Source organism: Phodopus roborovskii, unplaced genomic scaffold (genome assembly GCF_943737965.1).
Source record: "Phodopus roborovskii unplaced genomic scaffold, PHOROB, whole genome shotgun sequence".
NCBI lineage: Eukaryota > Metazoa > Chordata > Mammalia > Rodentia > Cricetidae > Phodopus > Phodopus roborovskii.
In genome coordinates this window covers 11,324,298-11,345,282 of record NW_026126558.1, presented here as the reverse complement: position 1 = coordinate 11,345,282, position 20,985 = coordinate 11,324,298, and the positions used below count along the sequence as shown (strand labels likewise).

The following is a 20,985-nucleotide window of genomic DNA, read 5'->3' as shown; positions in this document are numbered from 1 at the left end:
ACGTCCCACCAGTAGCAATGAGGGGGAGAGGCTGTGACAGGGAGAGGAAACCTGCAGTCACCAGCTGTGTGGTGTTGAGCAGGTGGCTGGACTGCTCTGTGCCTAAGTTTCCTTCTTATTAACATATGTGGGGAGTCCTTATTGATATTTCTCCTTATGCCATTAATCTCACTGACCAGTTTCTCTTTTATTAAATTTCACCCCCCCCCAAAAAAACCCCATCTATATTCTAGGAGCTGCATAGATAGCTCATCACTTTAGAGTATTTGATGTTCTTCCAGAAGACCCGGGATTGCTTCCGAGCACCCACACACCATCACCTACAGCTCAGTCCTGGGGGATCCCATGCCCTTTTCTGGTCTTTCAGGCACCTACAGACTTGCACACATACCCCATATTCCCCAGTTTCCCTCCCCCCCACACACACACACACACACACACACACACACACACACACACACACACACACACACACACACCACCTGATGTGGACAGCCAGGCAGTGCTGAACCACATATATACCCATTTCTCAGATGAGAAGACAGGAACATTATGTAATTTTACCTTCCCACCCTTCTGCATATGAGTGAGTTTCTCTCTTCCCCTTTTCCTATGGCACAGGACCCCCAAGTAAATGTAGCTGTTGCATCTTTCAGTTTGTAAATACTTCAGTACATGTCTCTCACAGATAAGAACTTACTTTTTTGAGATCACAGCCATGACACTCCTAGGATGGTTTTTTACTGTTCTTGTTGTTGTTCTTATTGTTAACGTGGACTGTATCTGGATTTGTTGGTTTGTTTGGTGTTGAGGATTGAGTCAAGGACCTCACACATGCTAGCCAGGTCCTTTATCATTGAGCTGTATTTCCAGGCATAAAACGAAACAAAACAAAACAAAACAAACAAACAAAAACAATGCAAAATTACTTTAAAAAAATTCTAAGACATGTTTTACCAAGTTTCTCAATATGTCCACAAACTCCCTTTGTAGCCCAGGCTAGCCTTGAACTTGACGTCCTCCCGGCTCAGCTTCCTGAGTAGCTGATATGCCTCTCCCATACTGTTACACTTCACTCTATATTTGGTTTTATTGACCACAGAGAAGCTAATGATCAGAGAGTCACATGTACCACTAGCTCAGCAGCTCCTAAGCTGGATAGTGGTGGCTGCTGGCTTGTGTGCTGGGCAATGGCAAGTGAAGATTTTAATATCTGTCATGTATACACTGTCAGCATGGGACACTGAATGAAGGTGATGGAGAGGAGGTTTTATTTGCCTAGCCTGAGCCTTCAAGACCGGAGGATGTTAAATGAAGTGGGGAGTGAATTCTGTTGGGCACAGCCTATGTGTGGAGGTCAGAGGATAGCTTGCAGGAGCTGCTAGACACCCTCATTCTACCATGAGAACCACAGGGGTCAGATCTTAGGATGTTGGGCTTGGTGGCAGGGACCTTCACCCTCCAGCCAATGCACCATCCCTTAGATGCATTTGGGCCCATAGCATCTTGGCATCCCAAACTTCTTTGGGAAGATTCTGGTGTCTGCTCAGCTACAGCAGTCCCAAGTTCTATTAGCAATCTTCTAGTAGCACTGGGTTTGTTGATACGGGTGGCACTACATGCTTGACCCCTGGAGGAGGGGATGTGTATTATCTATCCATCTAGGTCCTTTTGACCGAGGGACACGTTGAGTGATTTGGAACCTGACCCTGCTACTTATGAGTTCTGGAGACCTGAGATCCTCTTGAGGTAGTCCTGAGCCTGTGTGTCCTCTTCTCTATGTGACAGTAACATTGTGTGACTTACAAGATGATGCAGACTAGAGGATCGTACAGGGATGGGACTGGAGGCTTCGTGCAGTAAAAAGCGTACAACTGATTCCATGTGGTCCCATCCCCCAAACCCATGCACTACATAACTATTGTTACTCATGGACAAGGAGACACATAGAAGACATTCAACTTGTCACCTTGGCTGAGCCAGGGGCCACACCCTAGTAGACTGGCTGTATAGTTACTTTCTCATTACCGTGACCAGAAGAAACAGTTTCAGGGGAAGAGGAAGGGTTTATTCTGGCTTAGAGTTAGAGCTGTTGTCGGTTGTAGTTGGGAAGAGACGGTGGCAAGCCGGAACAGCATGGCTGTAGGAGCAGGAGGCTGATCACATTGCCTCAGTAGTCAGCAAGTAGAGAACAGGAAATAGGGCTGGACTATAAAACCTCAAGGCTCACCCCCAGTGACCTACTTCCTCTAGCAAGACTTCTATATCTGGAAGGTTCCATAGCCTTTCATCTGGGAACCCAGGTGTCCAAAATCATGAGCCTGTGCGGGACATTTTACAATCAAACTGCAACAGTGGCAGAACTCACCGTGCTCCCTGGCTACTTCACGCGGACACTTGGAGGGAGTGGTCTAGTGTTTCCTACAAGTTCTTGGCAAGACAATGGTCTGCCATTCATATGCTAGTGGTGCCTTTGCTTTTGTAGATGCCGTTTTACTGGGATGCAGCCATGCTGATAGCCTGAATTTGGTCTGTGGTTGCTTTCACACTGTGGTGGCTGTTGAATGATAACAGCAGTTAACACTATGGCCCATGCAGAAAGCGTTTGCTCACCCCTTGCTCAGGCCATGCTGGGATGGGGCTTTGGTGTATGAGCCTGGATGGCAGGTACAGTTGAAACTGGATAATGGCTCAGTCTTTGGTTACCTTGATTAGGTCCTGGGAAGGACATTGCCTGCCCCTTTGGTAATTCTGTGTTGTCTTTGTCATCTTGAAGGAGCTATGGGCTCAGGATCTGAACAAAGTCCGGGAACGGATGACCAAGTTTATTGACGACACCATGAGGGAAACCGCAGAGCCCTTCTTGTTTGTGGATGAGGTGAGTGAGCTGGGCTTGTCACATGAGCAGGACATTTTGGCTCACCTCTGTGTCTTCCTTTGTCCCTTTCTCTCAGAAGGTGTCACTGTCAGGTGCCCTGAGACAGACTCCATGGGAAGTGGTTTTCACAGGTGGGATTAGTCCCAACTTTCACTTTCCTGATTCTCTCCTGGGTGAGTTTATTGATTTTGCCACTAGAGGGCGTTCACCACCAGGGAGAGACCAACCAAACAGAACAAATGGTAAAATGGCTGGTCCTGCAAGTCATTTCTAAATGACTCTTGACCTTGTACAGCTGGCAGAGGAGGGACAGAAGGGACATGGGCTGTTTAGTGTATAGCAGTGAAATGTACTTCTGAGCACTAGCTCAGAAGTGTTTCTGATTTATAATTTAAGTGTTAAGAGTAGGTGGGTAGGAAAGTTCCTAGATACCTTCTCTGCCTCTTTGTGTTGGCAGTAGTAGGAATTGAACCCAGGGCCTTCAGCATGCTAGCAGATGCTCTACCGCAGACCTATACCCCCAGAACTCTACACTTTTTTACCGTTCACTTTGTCTCCCCCCTCCTTGGTGTGTGTGTGTGTGTGTGTGTGTATGTGTGCGTAGCAGAGGACAGCCTTGAGTGCTGGTCCTTGTCTGCTACCTTATTTGAAGCAGGATCTCTCTATGGCTGTGGTGTATGCCAGGTTCACCAGCCTGGAGCGCCTGGGGTTTCTCCTGTTTTTACTTCTCATCTCAGTGGTGGATCATGGGGGTTATAGCATGTGTTATCATATCTAGCTCTCATGTGGATTTTGGGGTTCAAACTCATGCCCTCATGCTTGACCCATGAAACCCTCTCCAGCTCTTTCTTTTTTTTCCTATAAAGGTGCCAAGAGTCGGGATAGGAAACTCTGTCCCTGTTCTGTGTTCCGTTTCACACATTTTTGAGCCAAGGGCTTCGGACTCATTAGCCAAACACTCTACCACCAGCTAATCCCCAGCCCTCCTTGTTCAGTTTTCAATAAGTTGTCCAGACTCAAACTCACTGAGCCCAGACAAGCCTCGACTCTGTTATCCTCCTGCCTCACCCTCCTGAGTATCTGGAACAACAGACCTGAGCCCCTAGGCCCGGTGTCTTTCCACACTAACTGTAATGTTCTGACTCTGATGCCAAGCACTGGGCTCACAGATGGTTAGTCACTGGTGTGGCGTGAAGCTCTGGTGTGGGCAGCCGGTGCTTTCACAGCAGCAGCAGACATTTTGGAACACACATTATAAAGGGGAACGATGTGTAGGTCTGTGAAGTGCTTATGTTGAAAAGGATGGCTACAGTACGAGCCACCTGCTGAAACCTTGGGAAACTGAGGTCCGGGGATCATCTATGGGTGCCATGTGTCAGAGCCATCTGGCTGTGTGGGTGCCAGCTAGAAACAGGTAGCCTCCATGCCTTCTGCCCACCATAACTCCACATTGGCATGCCTTTCAGTTCCTCACGTACCTGTTTTCACGGGAGAACAGCATCTGGGAGGAGAAGTATGATGTAGTGGACATGCAGGACATGAACAATCCCTTGTCGCATTACTGGATCTCCTCTTCCCACAACACGTGAGTTTCTGGGTGAGCCTAAGCTGGCCCCACAGCACTGAGAGTGATAACAGCCAGCTGGTGGCTCCATGCACAGCTCTGACAGAGCTGGCTGTGAAAGGCTGGGGAGGGAGTACCACATTGTTCAGAAGGTCCTGGAGAGGGTTAGGGGAATCTGCTCTTTCCAGCTAGTACTGGGATGATTATGCTTCATCTGTGGCCTTCTAAGCAAGTTTGCAAAGCTGGCTTTCGGGGATTTGATCTTCATGCCATGGAAGTATTCACTCAGCCAGTGAGCCAGTGTTTGTGGAACATCTACCCTGGGCCAGTCTCTCTGCCTACCAGGTGTGAGGATGCATCAGCGAATGAGGCAGGAGCAGTTACATTCTCAGGTGCTTGGAGAAGATGGCGAACACTGAGTGCCAGCTCCAAGCACCAGCTGGTGGCTGAACTGAGGGTCTGGTGAGCAGAGTTGCCTGGTGAGAGCTGCATGTGCTAATGCCCTGGGACAGGAGCAGTTGGGGGGTGTTTCTAAGGCTGGGGTGAAGAGTCTGGGAGGATAGCAGCAGGACAGATGGCCAGCCTGAGCAGAAGCTTGTAAGTCACAGGGCAGCAGGGAGCCTCGGCCACTTCAGCCAGAGTGGCATGCTCTGATTCACTTCTTTGGATAATTATGCTGATTCTAAAAGAGTAGGGTGGATCAAGGCACTTAGAAGGGATGCTGCCGTCCGACGTCAGTGTCTAGCCAGCCTTCAGGATGAGGGTGGAATCTTTGATCTTTAGGCTGAAAAGAACTGTAGACCAGTACTTCCCCCAGTGCCTTTTCAAGGGTGGGGCATGAGCCAGACCCCCAGTGTGCCATCCTCTAGGTATTTGGGAAGGTGAAATCTTTTCCAGGGGAATGGGTAGGTGGGATGTCTTGAGTTCATATCTTAGGACAGTGGATTCTCCAAGCCTAGAGACAGTCGGGGAATGTCCTGAGAAGGAGGGTGACATGGAGAGAAGGCAAAGATGCAGCAATTTGTACTTTTCAAAGCATCAAAAACACTCCTAAATAATGTAAGAAATAAATGGGCTAACAGAAGAATGGATAAAGAAAGTGTAGTGTGTGTGTGTTTGTGCAACACTTAAATCCAATAGAATTTTAAGAAGCTGTGAAGGAAATGAAGTCATGACATTTGTGAGAAAATGGATGTAGCCATAAACCATTCTGTTGAGTGAAACAAGCCAGACTCAGAAACATGACTACTGTTTGTTTAAAGAAAAAAATGATTTTATGGCAGTCTTTGTTGACTAGGTTCGTGGCACCATACATCCTTACAGGAATTGTTGAGCCTGCCTGAGCTGGCCCTGAGTCTCAAGAATGAAGCTAGGGTCCATTTCTACTGGTACCCAGAGGCCAGCGGGCAGCTACAGGGGTCCATAGCTTACACTCTCTTTGCTCCTGACACCTTCAGCTAGGTCTCCAAGAAGGAGCACACCATCTTCATTGCATTTGGATTGATCAGGTAGCCATTATGCACATTTCATTGGTGGTCCCAAGCCCAAGGCCTCAGGATGGCATGTGTGTGGGTCAGTCCTTAGCCTGCATGTTTCTAGATAGAAGACCTCAGGCTCATGGGCTTGGGCTCAAGTGGTTTGTCTTAGTTATGTATTTCTATTGCTTCAAAGAGATACCATGACCATAGCAACTCTTACAAATGAAAATATTTAATTGGGGCTGGCTAACAGTTCAGAGTTCATTGTCATCATGGTGGGAAGCATGGTGGAGTATAGGCAGACATGTGCTGGAGATGGGCTGAGAGTTCTACATCTGGACCCCTAGGCAGCAGAAAGTAAGACTGCGACAATGGGCCTGGCTTGAGCATCTGAGATCCCAAAGCCTGTCCCCCCAGTGACACACTTCCTCCAGCAAGGCCACACCCACTCCAATAAGGCCACACCTCCTGATATTTCACTCCTTAATAGTCTCTGGGGGCCATTTTCATTCAAACCACCACAGTTGCCAAGCATGAACTGTGTGCAGTACTGCCTTCTTGACATGGCTCTCATTCTCTGTCCCTCAGGTACCTCACGGGGGACCAGCTGCGTAGTGAGTCCTCCACAGAAGCATATATCCGCTGTCTGCGTGCTGGCTGTCGTTGCATAGAGTGTGAGTATTCTGTTCTGGCCAAGATGATGTGATGAGCAGAGCCAGGAAGCTCAGCCTTTCCTTGTTGTCTTTTGGTGTTAAAGTCTTTAATATTGGTGGGAGAGGGGGGAGGGAGACAAGCTGAGGGCTCCTTGTGCTGGTGGAGGAGGGGGAGGAGGACAAGCTGAAGGGTGTTCATGTAGAGCAACTCCAGGAAAGAAGGTGATTGAGGATTTTCCCCTAGAAGACAGTTGCCCCCAAGCAAGAAGTGCCATCTGGTGGGGCAAGAGGTTGGGGCACCTGGAAAGAATCCTAATACAGTGGGAAGCTGGGGGCCAGCAGCAAGGATCACTTTCTGTTACGAGGAACACTGATATATCCCTGTTAGGATGACACATCCAGGAGCCACATGCCTGTAGCTGAGGCCTTGAGAGCAACCATGAAAGGGACTGTCAGGAACAGCTGGGGCCAGGCAGGTGGCAGAGCCTTGTGTGTGTGTGTTTACACGTTTGTATCTCCCTGTGCATAAAAAGCAGAAGTTGACATCAGTTGTGTCCCTCAGTTACTATTTATAAGGAAGGGTCTCTCAGTGAGTCTGTAGCTCTAGTCTAGCTAACCAGCTTGCCCTTGTCTCCTCTTGCCCAGCATCTACATGGGTTCTGGGGATTTGAACTCTGGTCCTCATGCTTACACAGTAAATGCTTTATCCCTTGAACTGACTGTTCAGCTCATCTTTGGGTCTTTTCTACCCAGACTCATTCTGTCACCAAAGCTCCTAGATGTTTGGCTTAGTTAGCATCTTACTTACCTTAGTAACCTGAGGTGTTAACTTTGTGTTGGAGGAAGGTTTGCTTCCCGTTCTGTGTCTTGGGTTGGGAGCGTTGTTTCGGCTTCCAACAACAGGCCATGACAAGAAAATGTGGTAGAGCCAATGCTTCCATCAAGCTAGGAGAGGACGAAGAAGAAGCTGGCTCCCCATCCCTTTCAAGGACACTCCCTCAATGCCCCTAAAACCTCCTCCTTGGCCTTATATATTGCTAATCTAGGAATCAAGTCTGGTGACACTTTCCTAAGTCTCAGCCATGTGTGTGGCTGAGAAAACAGCCCAAACTACAGACTGCACCTCGTGTTTTCAAACCTGCTTATCCTGTGTCAGAGCTTAGTGGCAGTTAGATACACGTGGGCCTCCTGGGTTTGTGCTTTTCCCTTTGGGAAAAAGCTGTGGGAAAATGAAGTCAGAGGCCCCCAGCTCCAGCTTCCTGGGGGATGTTCAAGCCCCACAAACTTCTTTTCTTTTCTTTTCTTTTTTTTTTTTTTTTTTTTTTTTTTAAGATTTATTTATTGTGTTTACAATGCTCTACTTACATGTCTGCTTCAACACCAGAAGAGGGCACCAGACCCGATTACAGATGGCTGTGAGCCACCATGTGGTTGCTGGGAATTGAACTCAGGACCTTTGGAAGAGTAACCAGTGCTCTTAACCTCTGAGCCATCTCTCCAGCCCCCCACGGACTTATTTTCATTTGCACAATTTACCACAAACCTTTAAGAAATTGACTCATTGCTCTTACTCTGTTTCTACTGGTAAAAGAGGAGAGCCTAGAACAGCTGATGCAAGAAAATATAACCCATTATGAATATCTTATGAAGAAAGGTGCACTGGAAGGATATTTTTAGGGAAGCATGTTGTGTTTTGTAAGTCTGTAGACACAATCATGTTTGTGCCCGTGAACCTGGGTCAGCCCTGGAAATGGAGCTGGTGTGGAGACCTGGGTCTAACCTCATGTTCTCAGCCTGGCCACATGCCCTGTCTACCTGTTCCCTCTTGGGGGCTATGCTTCCTCGTGCTGAGCAGCTGTGTTTCCCCTCAGTGGACTGCTGGGATGGGCCTGATGGCAAACCCATCATCTACCATGGCTGGACTCGGACCACCAAGATCAAGTTTGATGACGTTGTTCAGGCCATCCGAGACCACGCCTTTGTCACCTCCAGGTCAGTGGCTGATGTGCTGCAGGTGTGTCTGTAAAGGGAAAGCTGCTAGGGCTGGACACACAGACACAGACACACACACACACACACACACACACACACACACACATGTGCATGTGCACACTGCCCACTTTTTCCAAACCCTGGGAAGCTTGGGCTCCATTTTGCTAGATACTGGCAAATGGCCCTATGAAATGATGGTGGTCTTAGAAATCATGTTTGCTATTTTAATTAGATGCATGTGTACGTGTGGGTATGTGCATGTGAGTTCAGCTGCTGGAGCAGGCCAGGGGCATGGGATCCCTGCAGCTGGAGTTACAGGTGGCTGTGAGCTGCCAGATGTGGGTGCTGGGAGCTGAACTGGGGTCCTCTGAGAGAAAGAGCATTGTGAACTCTTCACCTCTGAACCATCTCTTTAGCCCCCATGAGGCCGAGTTTTAGTTTCACAGAGATGGTGCAGTAGGCAGCTACTCAGACTCTGTCAGCTGACTGTCATGATGAAAAGACGCTGCTGTCATGGACGTATATAAAGGGGGAGCTCATTTGGGACCATGCTTTGGAGGTGTTTCCTGACCAGTGCAGGCAATTAAGGAAGGTCCCTGCTTCCCTTCCCCTGGCTGACTGTCTCTGCCACCTGCAGCTTCCCCGTAATCTTGTCCATCGAGGAGCACTGCGGCGTGGAGCAGCAGCGTTACATGGCCAAGGTGTTCAAGGAAGTGTTAGGAGACCTGTTGTTGACAAAGCCCACGGAGGCCAGTGCTGACCAGTTGCCCTCACCCAGCCAGCTTCGAGAGAAGATCATTATCAAGGTAGGGATGAGTGTAGGGGCAGCTGTCTACCACGGTTGCCATCATCAAGGAATGGCGCCAGAGGCCCAGTGCCAGACTCCGGGTCTCATCTTCTTTACAGTCTCTTTGATCTTGGGCAAGATCTTAGTCATTTAACCTCTGTGTGCCTCTGTGCCCCTCTGGTAATGGGGGGGACATTGAACCCCGTTACCTGGTTGCCTTGGCAGGAACAGGTGTAAGTGGGTATCTGTAGAATGCTTGTCACTGTGCTCCTGTTATCATCAATTTTATACCTAATAGCTACATAGTGAGACTCGATCTGAAAACAACACAAATGGAACTCATGCATTCTTGGGTAAACCTCACCAGGCCTGTCTGCGAGTCAGTCTTGTGTGAGTGTTGGAGGGGTTCCAGTGGCCCAGGTCTCATTCCTGCCCTTGGGAGCACCCAGATTATGGGGTATGGATAGCTGCTAAGCAGGTGTGAGTTAACAGTGGGATCCTGGGCTTGGTATTCCTGTTCTATGGAGGGCATGCATGATTTTATCTGCCCTTGGGGACTTTCAACATTTGCATATTTGTGTTGTTAGGATAAAGAGACCAGATAAATAGTGAAATAAAGCATGCACAAGTTTATATTCCTCCTAAGAGTTAGAATATCCTAGCAGCTTTGGGTTTTGGTTCTCAAAGTGATTTGGGGACCAAGGATCCTGATATTCTACTCTCTCTACAGGGTAGGGATTTTCAGTGGGGCTTCCATAGGCCCCCAAGAAGCGAGAGTTAGAATTTGGTGAGGGGAAAGGACATGGGAGTTTGGAAGGGGAAACTCTGCATCTCATTGACCTATACATGTCAGTAACATTTTTCCCTTTCACTCAGTCCCCACCTCCCTGCAAAGCCCAACCTAAAACATAAGGAAACAGAAGCAGGGCACCTGCTGGAAAAGAGGCAGGGATAGAAAGTGGGGGACAGAGGACATGCTAATTTTAGACTGAGTAGGTAAGGAGGGTGCCTCTGAGGGAAGAGAGGTCTCCAAGAACAGAGCTGAGATTGTTGGGAACGATGAGCCATCAAAGGATCTGGGGTAGGAGGGAGCAGGTGCATGCTGGGTGGCTGATGGTGGGTGAAGTCTTGCTGGTTCAAAGACTCTGAACTTGCATCCTTAGCGAGGAGGGCTATGTGAACTTTCTCCCCTTCAGCATAAGAAGCTGGGCCCCCGAGGTGACATCGATGTCAACGTAGAGGACAAGAAAGATGAGCACAAGACCCAGGGAGAGCTATACATGTGGGACTCCATCGACCAGGTGGGCCTGGGTTCCCCTCCCCCCATATAGAGCTGTGGGTGCTGGCTCTCAGCCATCCTAGGCTCCTGCCATAAAGTATGGCACTATCCCGGCCTTTGCCCCATTTGGAGCCATGTGACTTGTCTTTTTTTGCATTATAATATTTCCAAATAACTTCATATTCAATTAAATATGTACTAATACACAGACAAACACTGAAGACTGCCATATACCCTAGATTCAGGGCTCTTCCTTGTTGCACAATTGGCTGAGTGCCCCTTACCCCTTGTTCTGCCTTGGTCTTGTAGGGACCCAAACAAGACCCAAACAAGTTCCCAAACAAGACCATCTGTTGTACCCACAGCAGCCAGGACATCCACAGTGCTGTGACACTGTCACCACGTTGTGAATCATATTCTGCTTTACTGCTGTGTTAGGTAGAAGTTTATCACAGTCACTAAGTGCCCTTCCAAGAAAGCAGCTTGGGAGAAAGAGGGGTTCTCTTGGTTTATTATCTTGGAGGGCTCAGTCTGGAACACTTGCTTCTGTGTTACATCTGTGTTGGTACATCAGGAGGCAGAGCATCTTGATGGGGAATGTGTGGAGGAGCCAAGATGCTCGCCTCGTGGTGGATGGGAGGCAGAGATGATAAGAGATAAGAGATCAGCCCTTTAGAGGCACAACCTCAGTGATATCTCCTCAGCCAGGCCCGGCTTCCAACTGTTTATTTTGTTATGAACATGTCAATGAATTGCTTAACCCCTTTATGAAGTGGGTGCCCAATGACTTAGTCATCCCCCAAAAACTACCAGTTACAAGCAACCCTATAATACATAGTCCTAGTAGGAATAGGCTTTGGTTTAAACTGTAGCATTTACTTGTGTCCTTTTCCCATTTCTCAGCATGTATATTAGCAGTTTTGCTGTTATCTTCCAATCTGATCATCATCATCTTCTTCTTGTTTCTCTTCCTCCTCCCCTTCTTGTTTGTCGAGACAGGGTTTCTCTGTGTACCAGTTCTGACTGTCCTGGAACTCACTCTGTAGACCAGGTTGTCTTGGAACTCACTGAGATCCGCCTGCCTCTGTCTCCCGAGTGCTGGGATGATGGGATGAAAGACGTGTGACACCACCATCTGGCTTATTATTATTATTAATTGTGGTAGAGTAAAATTTTCAAGCTTTAATGCTTCTCCCACACCTCCTGGCACCCATAAATAAATATGATATAGATAATAAATATGAAATAGTTAAAATTTAAGTAAATCACAATGAAATGTGATTTACAGTGGAGTCTGATTCAGCCTCTAAGAATGAAATTATAGCATTTACATCTGGAAATTGGGATTTTAAGAGATAAAATAAGTATATTGATCATTTATCTCATATATTTTTAAATTCTAGTTTTTTAAAAATACTTACATATCTGGGGCCTGGAGAGATGACTTGAGTGGTTAATAGCATTTGCTGTTCTTTCAGAGTTTGTTGCCCAGCATCCACGTTGGGTGGCTCACAGCCATCTGTGTTCCAGCTCCAGGGGATCTGATGCCCTCTTCTGGCCTCCCTGGGCACTGCATTTATGCAGCACACACACACACACACACACACACACACACACACACACACACACACACACACACAACCCCCCTTTCAATATATATTTATTATGTATTTATTACATATAAATGCATATACATATAAAGATATTTGGACTTGTATAAGTGCTTCCTGTATGTGAGTGACATAAAAGTAGAAGAGAATATTTACGGAGAAAGGAGAGAAGCACGGGGAGGAGGGATCATGAAAGGCAACAGAGGAATGAATCTGGTCAGGTACAATGACATGTATGTATGAAAAATGTCACAATGAATTGTTTTTGCAGGAAAGATCTCACTATATGGCTCCGGTTGGCCTGGAACTTGCTATGTAGATCAGGCTGATCTCTAACTCACAGAGATTCACCTGCCTCTGTGTGGTGTGTGTGACACCCTGTCCCCCAAACCCATTATTCCACACAGTAATTTAAAAACAAAATAGTAAAATATAAACATGTTGTTAGGTCAGTTGTCTGAAACTGTCCAGAAAGGTAATAGGCTGTGCATGTAGCTCAGTGGCAGAGCCCTTGCCTATCATGCACAAGGCCCTGAGTTGGATCTCCAGGACCAAGGAAGAGTTAGGTAAATTATTAAAATTAGTCATGAGGGTGAATAATCTCATTTGCTCGGAAAAGCTGCACATTAGCAATGCAGCAGAAATTCTCTACTCACTCTCCTCTACTCCTGGACGCTGATTTAAAAAGTCCTGAAAAATACCAAGAATCCAGAAGCAGGTGTTTTAAAGAGCACATCTTGTAAACTCGTTATAAATGTGGAAACTGGAGCAGGGCAGTCCCCAGTGAATGCTGGGGTGATGTCCCACAGGTCCCTAGAGTCAATGGGCCTGAAGCCTTGGGGGACACTAATGCCAGCCTGGCTCTCTAGAAATGGACTCGACACTACTGTGCCATTGCTGATGCCAAGCTGTCCTTCAGTGATGACATCGAACAGGCTGTGGAGGAGGAGCTGGTCCAGGTAGGTGGAGACCTGCCCGTCCTGCCCTTGCCTTCTGGAGCTGGGCTTGTCTCAGGAAGATCCCTACCTGGAGACAGTGTAAGGCTTCACATATCTGGGTTGGCCAGAGCATTCTCACCCCTAAAGATCCATTGCTTTGAGCAGCAAACCTTAACTGGTTTTTCCTGATTGGCTAGCTGGCCTTATGGCTTAACCAATAAGATTCAAGGCTCTTTCCTGGTCCCTGTAGGGACGGACTGGCTTAAGGTCTAGGATCAGTGAGTGTTCCCTGGGGGAGGTGATGGATCCGCCCCCTGCCCTGACTTAGATGTTCTCTTCAAAGTCCATCTTTGGGCTTTTCTTGAGTACAGCCCAGGGTGAGCTCAGGCTTCTGGTATTGGAAACTCCGGAGCCCCTGTCTTAGGACTCCCGGAAACTGACATTAATGAAGAATTGTCAAGACAGCGGGAGCTGTCACAAAGCCCCTTTGACTCCTTGTGCTTCAGGACACTCCTCCCACGGAGCTGCATTTTGGGGAGAAATGGTTCCATAAGAAAGTGGAGAGGAGGACCAGTGCAGAGAAGCTACTGCAAGAATACTGTGCTGAGACAGGGGCCAAGGATGGCACCTTCCTGGTGCGTGAGAGCGAGACCTTCCCCAACGACTACACACTCTCCTTCTGGTAATGCGCCCTCCTCTGAGGCTGGGAGGTGGTGTGTCAGGTCCTGCCTGGCTCTGATGACATCTCTGTCCTATTCCCAACAGGCGGTCTGGTCGGGTGCAGCACTGTCGAATCCGGTCCACCATGGAGGGTGGGGTCATGAAGTACTACCTGACAGACAACCTCACGTTCAATAGCATCTACGCCCTCATCCAGCACTACCGTGAGGCACACCTACGCTGTGCAGAGTTCGAGCTGCGGCTCACGGACCCAGTGCCCAACCCCAACCCACACGAGTCCAAGCCGTAGGTTCTATGATTGGGTGTGGGGGAGTACCCCACCCACATGGGTCACATCCACCCGGGGTCTATATGGGGTTCTCATTCCCAGAAGCCCATTCACTTTGGCCCTGTGGGACATTCGAATTCCTGGGGACCACCCTGTGACCTCTTCCTACCAGCCAGACCTTTGTCACCCTCTCTCTTTTTCCTCTCCCTTGCTTGCTCTTTAGGTTTATGTGTATGTGTGTAGGTTTATTTATGTGTATGTGTGTAGGTTTATTTATGTGTATGTGTGTGTAGGTTTATGCGTATGTGTGTGTAGGTTTATGCGTATGTGTGTGTAGGTTTATTTATGTGTATGTGTGTGTAGGTCTGTGTGCATGTGTGTAGGTTTATTTATGTGTATGTTTGTGTAGGTTTATTTATGTGTCTGTGTGTAGGTTTATTTATGTGTATGTGTGTAGGTTTATTTACATGTATGCATGTGTAGGTCTATGTGTGTGTGTGTGTGTGCATGTGTAGGTGACCATGCAGGCCAGCAGAGGGAGTTGGATCCCCTAGAGGTAGAGTTATATGCAAGTGTGAACTGTGACATGGATCCTGGGAAAGGGACTTGGGTCCTCTGCAAGTAGCATGCATTTTTTTTTTAAGTTAAAGAAAATATGAGTGGTTTTGCCTGCATGTATTTATGTGCCCTGTATGTATAAGGTGCCCACAGCGGCCAGGAGAGGATGTCAGGTCCCCTGGAACTGGAGTTACAGGCAGCTGGGAACCATTTTGTGTGTGTGTGTGTGTGTGTGTGTGTGTGTGTGTGTGTGTGTGTGTGTGTGTGCTGGGAACATACCTGGGTCCTCTGCAAGAGCCATCAGAGCTCCTAACTGCTGAGCCATCTCTCCAGGCCCCACTTTTGTTGTTTTTCGAGGCAGTATTTCTCTGCATAGCCTTGGCTGTCCTAGAACTTGCTCCGTAGACCAGGCTGGCTTGAACTCAGAGATCTACCTGCCTCTGCCACCCAAGTGCTAGGATTAAGGGTGTGTGCCACCACTGCCAGACTTTTTGCTTTTTAAACTCCCACTTTTTTTCCTCCTCTCTATGGCTTCTTTCCCCTTCCTCTTTTTCAGAACCCTGAAGTCTGGGGCTCCAATTTTAAGGCTGGTTTGGGTCTTCTGTGTCTGTGCTGGTCAAAGCTCCTTCCTGTAATCAAAGGAAACCAAATAGCCATCACAAGCGTGTGCCTTTCATGTCTTTATCTACTAAAGAGTATTGCAGGATATGCCTGGCACAGAGGTCAACACATTCCAGAAATACCAGGACAATTTTTAAGAGGTGGCTGCTAACATTTTTGTTTTGGAGGAAGCTAGATAATTTTTAGTGACATTTTATACTATTATTAACATTTATCTATATCATTAACATATTATATATAATTAACATTTTACATTTTCATACCAGTTGCTGTTCTAAACTTGTCATCTTGTAGCTTTAGTAACCAGAGTCTTTTGAACCTTCTCTTTGTTCCCTGCCCCAGATGACCCAAGGCATATTGTTGTAGCACTGCCAGCCTTTGGGATGGTAGGTAGGCAGAGATGAGGGCATTTATCCTCCTGAGTTTCATGTAGACCTCCTCATACTACTGGGGTCTGCCTTTCTTCCAGACATGTTGGCTCAGTCTCATAATCTCAGCTGGTTGGGAGGCAGAGCTGCAGGCAGTTTGCTAGTTCAATGCCAGCATGTCTGAAAAAAGCTTAGCAAGACCCTGCCTCCAAAGTGAAAAACAAAACATAAAGCTTTGGCTGTAGCTCAGTGGGAGAGCGCTTGCCCACCATCCATGTGACTTTAGATTAATCCCCCGTGATTGAATAATATAAATAAAATAAAAGTTCGATAGGAATCGCTGTCCTTGGACATATGGTCGAGGAAGTCTCAGTGTAATTTCTATGGCTGTTTTCTCTGCCAATCCTAGGTGTTCCTGCATGTTGGTATTCTGTCTCCTGCTGGCTCTCAGTCTGGGAAGGTTCTCACCAGCTTGTTTTCCTGTTTTGGACGCAGGTGGTACTATGACAGGCTGAGCAGGGGTGAAGCGGAGGACATGTTGATGCGGATTCCCCGAGATGGAGCCTTCCTCATCCGGAAGCGAGAAGGGACGGACTCCTATGCCATCACCTTCAGGTAGGTGCCATCTGCTTCAGGTAGGCAGGCACTGGTGTGTGTGTGTGTGTGTGTGTGGTGTGTGTGGTGTGTGTGTGTGTGTGTGTGTGGTGTGTGTGGTGTGTGTGTGTGTGTGTGGTGTGTGTGGTGTGTGTGTGTGTGTGTGTGTGTGTGTGTGTGTGTGTGTGTGTGTGTGTGTGTGTGTGTGTGTGTGTAGGTAAGTACTTCAAGAGGAGGTGTAGGAAGGACAGGCATGGGGCCCAAGGAAGGGAGTTTGAGTGGAGACAGAGTTGCCTCTCGATGTCCTTGACCCCATTGGAAGTGGTGAGGACAACAACAGATGTGTATGTGTCCCAAGTATTAGGCAAAGTCCCTCTCTCCTCTCCCACCCCATGGTCATACTGTTCTATCTTCTGTATTAACTTCTAGTAACCCCCAAATTTAGGTAGGTGTGACTACCATCTTGGTTTTCCCTCCTTTAAGAAATTTATTATTATGGTATGTGGGCATGCGGTCCGTAGTGTCATGTGGGGGTCAGAGAACAATTTTGTGGAGTTGGTTCTCAGTTCCACTTCCCCTGGGTTCTGGGGAACAAACTCAGGTCGTCAGGCTTGCATGCCAGGTTTTTTTTTTTTTTTTTTTTTTTTTTTTTGATTGGCCACCTCGCCCATCATTCTTATTTCCTACAGCAGGAAATGAGGCACAGTGAGGGTTGGTGACTTGTTTAGACATATGTGGGTAGGGGCTAGGAACTGAACCTGGACGGGCCAGATGTGGGCTTGCCCCCAACAGCACCTACTCCCTTTGTTGTCGGTTTCACCCGGCCACCACACTCCACCTCTCCACAAGTTGGGACCCCGGTCACCAAGGGTTCCCCTCCCTCTCTCCAGGTCCTCTTGGTGTTCTGCCGATGGCAGTAGCTTATATATCTGTGTAACTACGTCTCAGACCCTGGCTGGTCTGTGGTGGGTTGACTTAATTATTCCAAGTAAGGAAATAGAAGCCCAGAGAGGTTAAGTGACTTGTCAAGCACTTGGCTGAGTCAGTCTACTTCCACAGCCTGTGCCGTTCCTTACAGGATCAGCTGGGAGCCCGATGAGGCCTGTGGAGGCCTGTGGCTCAGCCGGCCTCATGTGAAAGACTGACTCTGAAGTTCATATTTGGGGGTAATTCCGGGTCCATGGTCCTGCACAGTAGCTTCCAGATGTGCACAGCTGCCATGGGGTTGTCCAGTTTGCTGCTGCCCCTCAACAATCCTCTTTCAAGGGCTTTCATCTAGCTTAATTAATTAATTAATTAATTAATTATCCCTGTGTAGCCCTGGCTAACCAGGAACTCACAGAAACCTGCCTGCCTCTATCTGACTGTGAATTCTGGGGGCAAAAATGTGTGCCACCATATCCTTTGGATACCAACTGTTCTGACCCATGAGTGGTAATAGCTTATGGTGGCTTTGGTTTCCATTTATCAAGAGGTTTAACATTTTTCACTTACCTGTTGGATGTTTATGTGTCGTTTGACCAATGTCTATTTAGAAACTTTGCCAACTTTCTATCAGGTGTTTTTTGTTTTTGTTATTGAGTTCCTCGAGTTCCTTAGATATTTGAGCCTGGACAGATTGCCATGTTCACTTTGCAAACACTCTCTCCAGTTCTGTTCTGTGTGTGACCTCTTCGTGAAGTTGGTTGTGCCTGGGCTGCTCAGATGCGTCTTGGTTTGATGTAACCATGTTTGTCTGCTTTTGCCTTTGAACCCTCAGAGATCTGCCTGCCTTTGCTGGCTTTAAAGTCACATAGTAAACTCAGCTACTGTAGGATAATTCCAAGTCAGGGTCTCCAAACTTAGCTACTGTAGGATAATTCCAAGTCAGGGAGGGCCACATGTTTGACTTCGTTCTTTTGCTTACCATTGCTTTGGTTGTTCAAGGTCAATGCTACAGAAATGAAATCAGCATATGATATTTATCCGTATTTGTAGTATGGTGTTTTGGCTCAGGTATGCATGGGTAGTGACAACCTTGGGGTAATTAATGTGCCCATTGCCTTAGAGTTCTGTCATTTCTTCATGGTGAGTACATGGGGAAGGATCTTGCTAATTACATTTATTTCTATTTGTTTGTTTGTTTGTTTATTTCTGTGTGTATTTTGCCTGCATGTGTACCTGTATATCACATGTATGTCTGGTGCCCATGGAGATCAGAAGAGGGAGTCAGATCCCCTGGAACAGGTGTTAATAGACAGTTGTGAGCTGCCATGTAGGTGCTAGGAATTGAACCTAGGTCCTCTGGAAGAACAGGATCTCCCCAGTCCAGACACTCCTGGTTGTAAAGTTAGGATCAAACTCAAATTTTCTTGCTCTTCTAAATAAGTAAGACTGAAGAATCTGTTGTCTGTCCTGTTTGGGATCTGCCTCTCGTTTCAGTCAGATGAAAAGGTAAAGTCTCCTTCTTGAAAAAGAGTCACTGTAACTCTGGGCTACTGAAGATAAGGTTCAAGGACTTGGGGACTGAGTGGGGTTTTAGAACAAGGATCGGAAAGCAGTTTGTGGAAGGGCCTGTGGAGCAAATACTTTAGGTCTCACAGGCTACATGGACCCTGTTGCAGCTATATAAGAGAAGCTGACCACAGTACAGACACAAATGAACAGTGGACATGTTCCAATAAAACTTTATTAAAGAGTATATGGGTAGTCATATTTAGTTTGTGGGTCACAGTATAGCGCCTCAATCAAGTTGAAAGAAGAGGTTGGTGTTGATCATCATGTATGAATTCTTCCAGATCTGAACTGAAAGGCTCCCAGCCCTAGGAGGACTGAATTCTGCGTATTTCTATCCCACCAGGGTGAACAAGGTTGTGGCTGATTGGTGCTGCTTACACAGTGATTGTGTAGCTGCTGGCACCCTTGGTTGCTAATCCTCTGTGCTTCTCCCCCTTAAGGGCCAGGGGCAAGGTGAAACACTGTCGCATCAACCGGGATGGTCGGCACTTTGTGCTGGGGACCTCTGCCTACTTTGAGAGCCTGGTGGAGCTTGTCAGCTACTATGAGAAGCATGCACTCTATCGCAAGATGAGGCTGCGCTATCCTGTGACCCCTGAGCTTCTGGAGCGATATAATATGGTAGGTTGACTCCCTTGGGGTTGAGTTACTCATTGCATGGACTAAGTTCTCTCTCTCTCTCTCTCTCTCTCTCTCTCTCTCTCTCTGTATGTGTCTGGTATAGGATGTCCTGAGGATGTCAAGTTGACCACACAGCATATAAAAACTCTGTCTTTATGCTACCCATAGTCACACGGCCATTGTCAGATGGTTATACGTGCTAAAGAGGAAAGGCTGGGAAGGCACAGGAGTGTATGACAAGATGGGGTAGTGGCTGCAGTTTTCAAAAGTTCTGAGAGGATATTACTGAGAAGGAGTGAGCCATGCAGATATTTGAAGGAGAAAGGACAGCAGCGATAAAAGTCTTGGTGTGGGATACAGACATGAAATGAGCTCACCTGGAGTAATGCTAAATGAGGATGGGGACTGAGAGGCAGGTTTATGTAGGGTCTGGTGGGCCATTGTGAGGCTCTGGATCTTATCCTGGCAGCATTCTGAGTGCAGGAGAGACCTGATATGATCGCCATATCACCTCCCTTCTTGAAAGAAGGATCCCTATATTTCTTAGGAAGAGATTGACTCTGAGGACTGGTTAGTGTCATCTGTCCACCTGACACAACCTAGAATCAGCAGGAGCAAAGTCTTAGTGAGAAACTTTCTAGGTTAGGTAGGCCTGTGGGCATGTCTATGAGGGACTGTCCTGATTGTTAATTGATATAGGAGGGCCCAGTCTATTGTGGGCAGCACCATTCTTTACATAGTGGGTCTAGAACAGTGTAAGAGAGGAAAACGCTGGTTGAGTCCAAGTAATCAAGGATACACGTGTTTATTTATTCTTGACCGTAGACCAGATGTTTTGAGTCCCTACCTTGACTTCCTCCTGATGATGGGCTGTCAACCTAGAATTGCAAGTCAAGCAAACCTTTTCTCCTCTAAGTTGTCTTTAGTCAGGATATTTTATCGCAGAAACAGAAATGAATCTAGGACGTAGGGCATAAGACCCTGTGTCCCAATCCTATGCCAGGGAATATATATAAAGTCTGCTTTGAGAAAATTTTGGTTCTAGAGAACACATTATGCCAGAGTGAGGTGTCTTGGTTAGCATGGGTTAGCATACAGACCTGGGTAGCAAGAAGAGGAGAAACTACAGTGGTGGACAGGGGAGTGGTCAGGGGAGGCACTCTAACAGGACAAAAGTGTGATGAGGTAAGGATGGCAGCTGTGGCTCTGGGTAGAGAGACAGGAGGGCTGGGGGAGAAGCCAGGGTGAGAGAGGGGCTTAGGCAGCTGCTGCTGGCAAACATTTGCATGCCTTTCCAGGAAAAAGGCCTAACTAGTATGTTTGCCAATTCCCCTGGTGTAAATCTTTCCAGCTGTGGATGTGCTGTCCTTGCACATGGTGTCAAGAGAAGATCCTGGCACCCTGTGGGACATGGAAGGGTGTCTACAACTTCAAGGTTGTTTCCACATTTGGGGGAATGTCTTTGTACCTTCTTGCTTTCAGTATCTCTTAAGCCACAGAAAATTCCATGAGGTTCCAACTCTTCTTTCCAAAGAAGAGGATGCCCCGAGGAAGCCTGCAGCCTGGCTGTGGACATGCGCCATTCCAGGATGCCACACT

At 47.4% G+C, this 20,985-nt stretch overlaps 2 protein-coding genes across 3 annotated transcripts in view; both read left to right on the top strand.

The window, feature by feature from the left end:
* Positions 1-8,633, top strand: part of Cmip (c-Maf inducing protein) — a 319,144-nt gene extending 310,511 nt beyond the window's left edge. For both annotated transcript variants that reach the window (XM_051201736.1, XM_051201737.1), the window contains one exon: positions 8,620-8,633. The gene's annotated coding sequence lies outside the window, so the exon portion shown is untranslated. The remainder of the gene's footprint in view (positions 1-8,619) is intronic.
* Positions 1-20,985, top strand: part of Plcg2 (phospholipase C gamma 2) — a 134,605-nt gene that overhangs the window by 79,894 nt on the left and 33,726 nt on the right. The window contains exons 10-20 of the mRNA XM_051201733.1: positions 2,777-2,878; positions 4,345-4,463; positions 6,509-6,594; positions 8,445-8,565; positions 9,203-9,371; positions 10,549-10,653; positions 13,111-13,200; positions 13,686-13,861; positions 13,945-14,145; positions 16,171-16,290; positions 19,206-19,386. Of these exons, the coding sequence (XP_051057690.1) occupies positions 2,777-2,878; positions 4,345-4,463; positions 6,509-6,594; positions 8,445-8,565; positions 9,203-9,371; positions 10,549-10,653; positions 13,111-13,200; positions 13,686-13,861; positions 13,945-14,145; positions 16,171-16,290; positions 19,206-19,386 (1,470 nt within the window). The remainder of the gene's footprint in view (positions 1-2,776; positions 2,879-4,344; positions 4,464-6,508; positions 6,595-8,444; positions 8,566-9,202; positions 9,372-10,548; positions 10,654-13,110; positions 13,201-13,685; positions 13,862-13,944; positions 14,146-16,170; positions 16,291-19,205; positions 19,387-20,985) is intronic.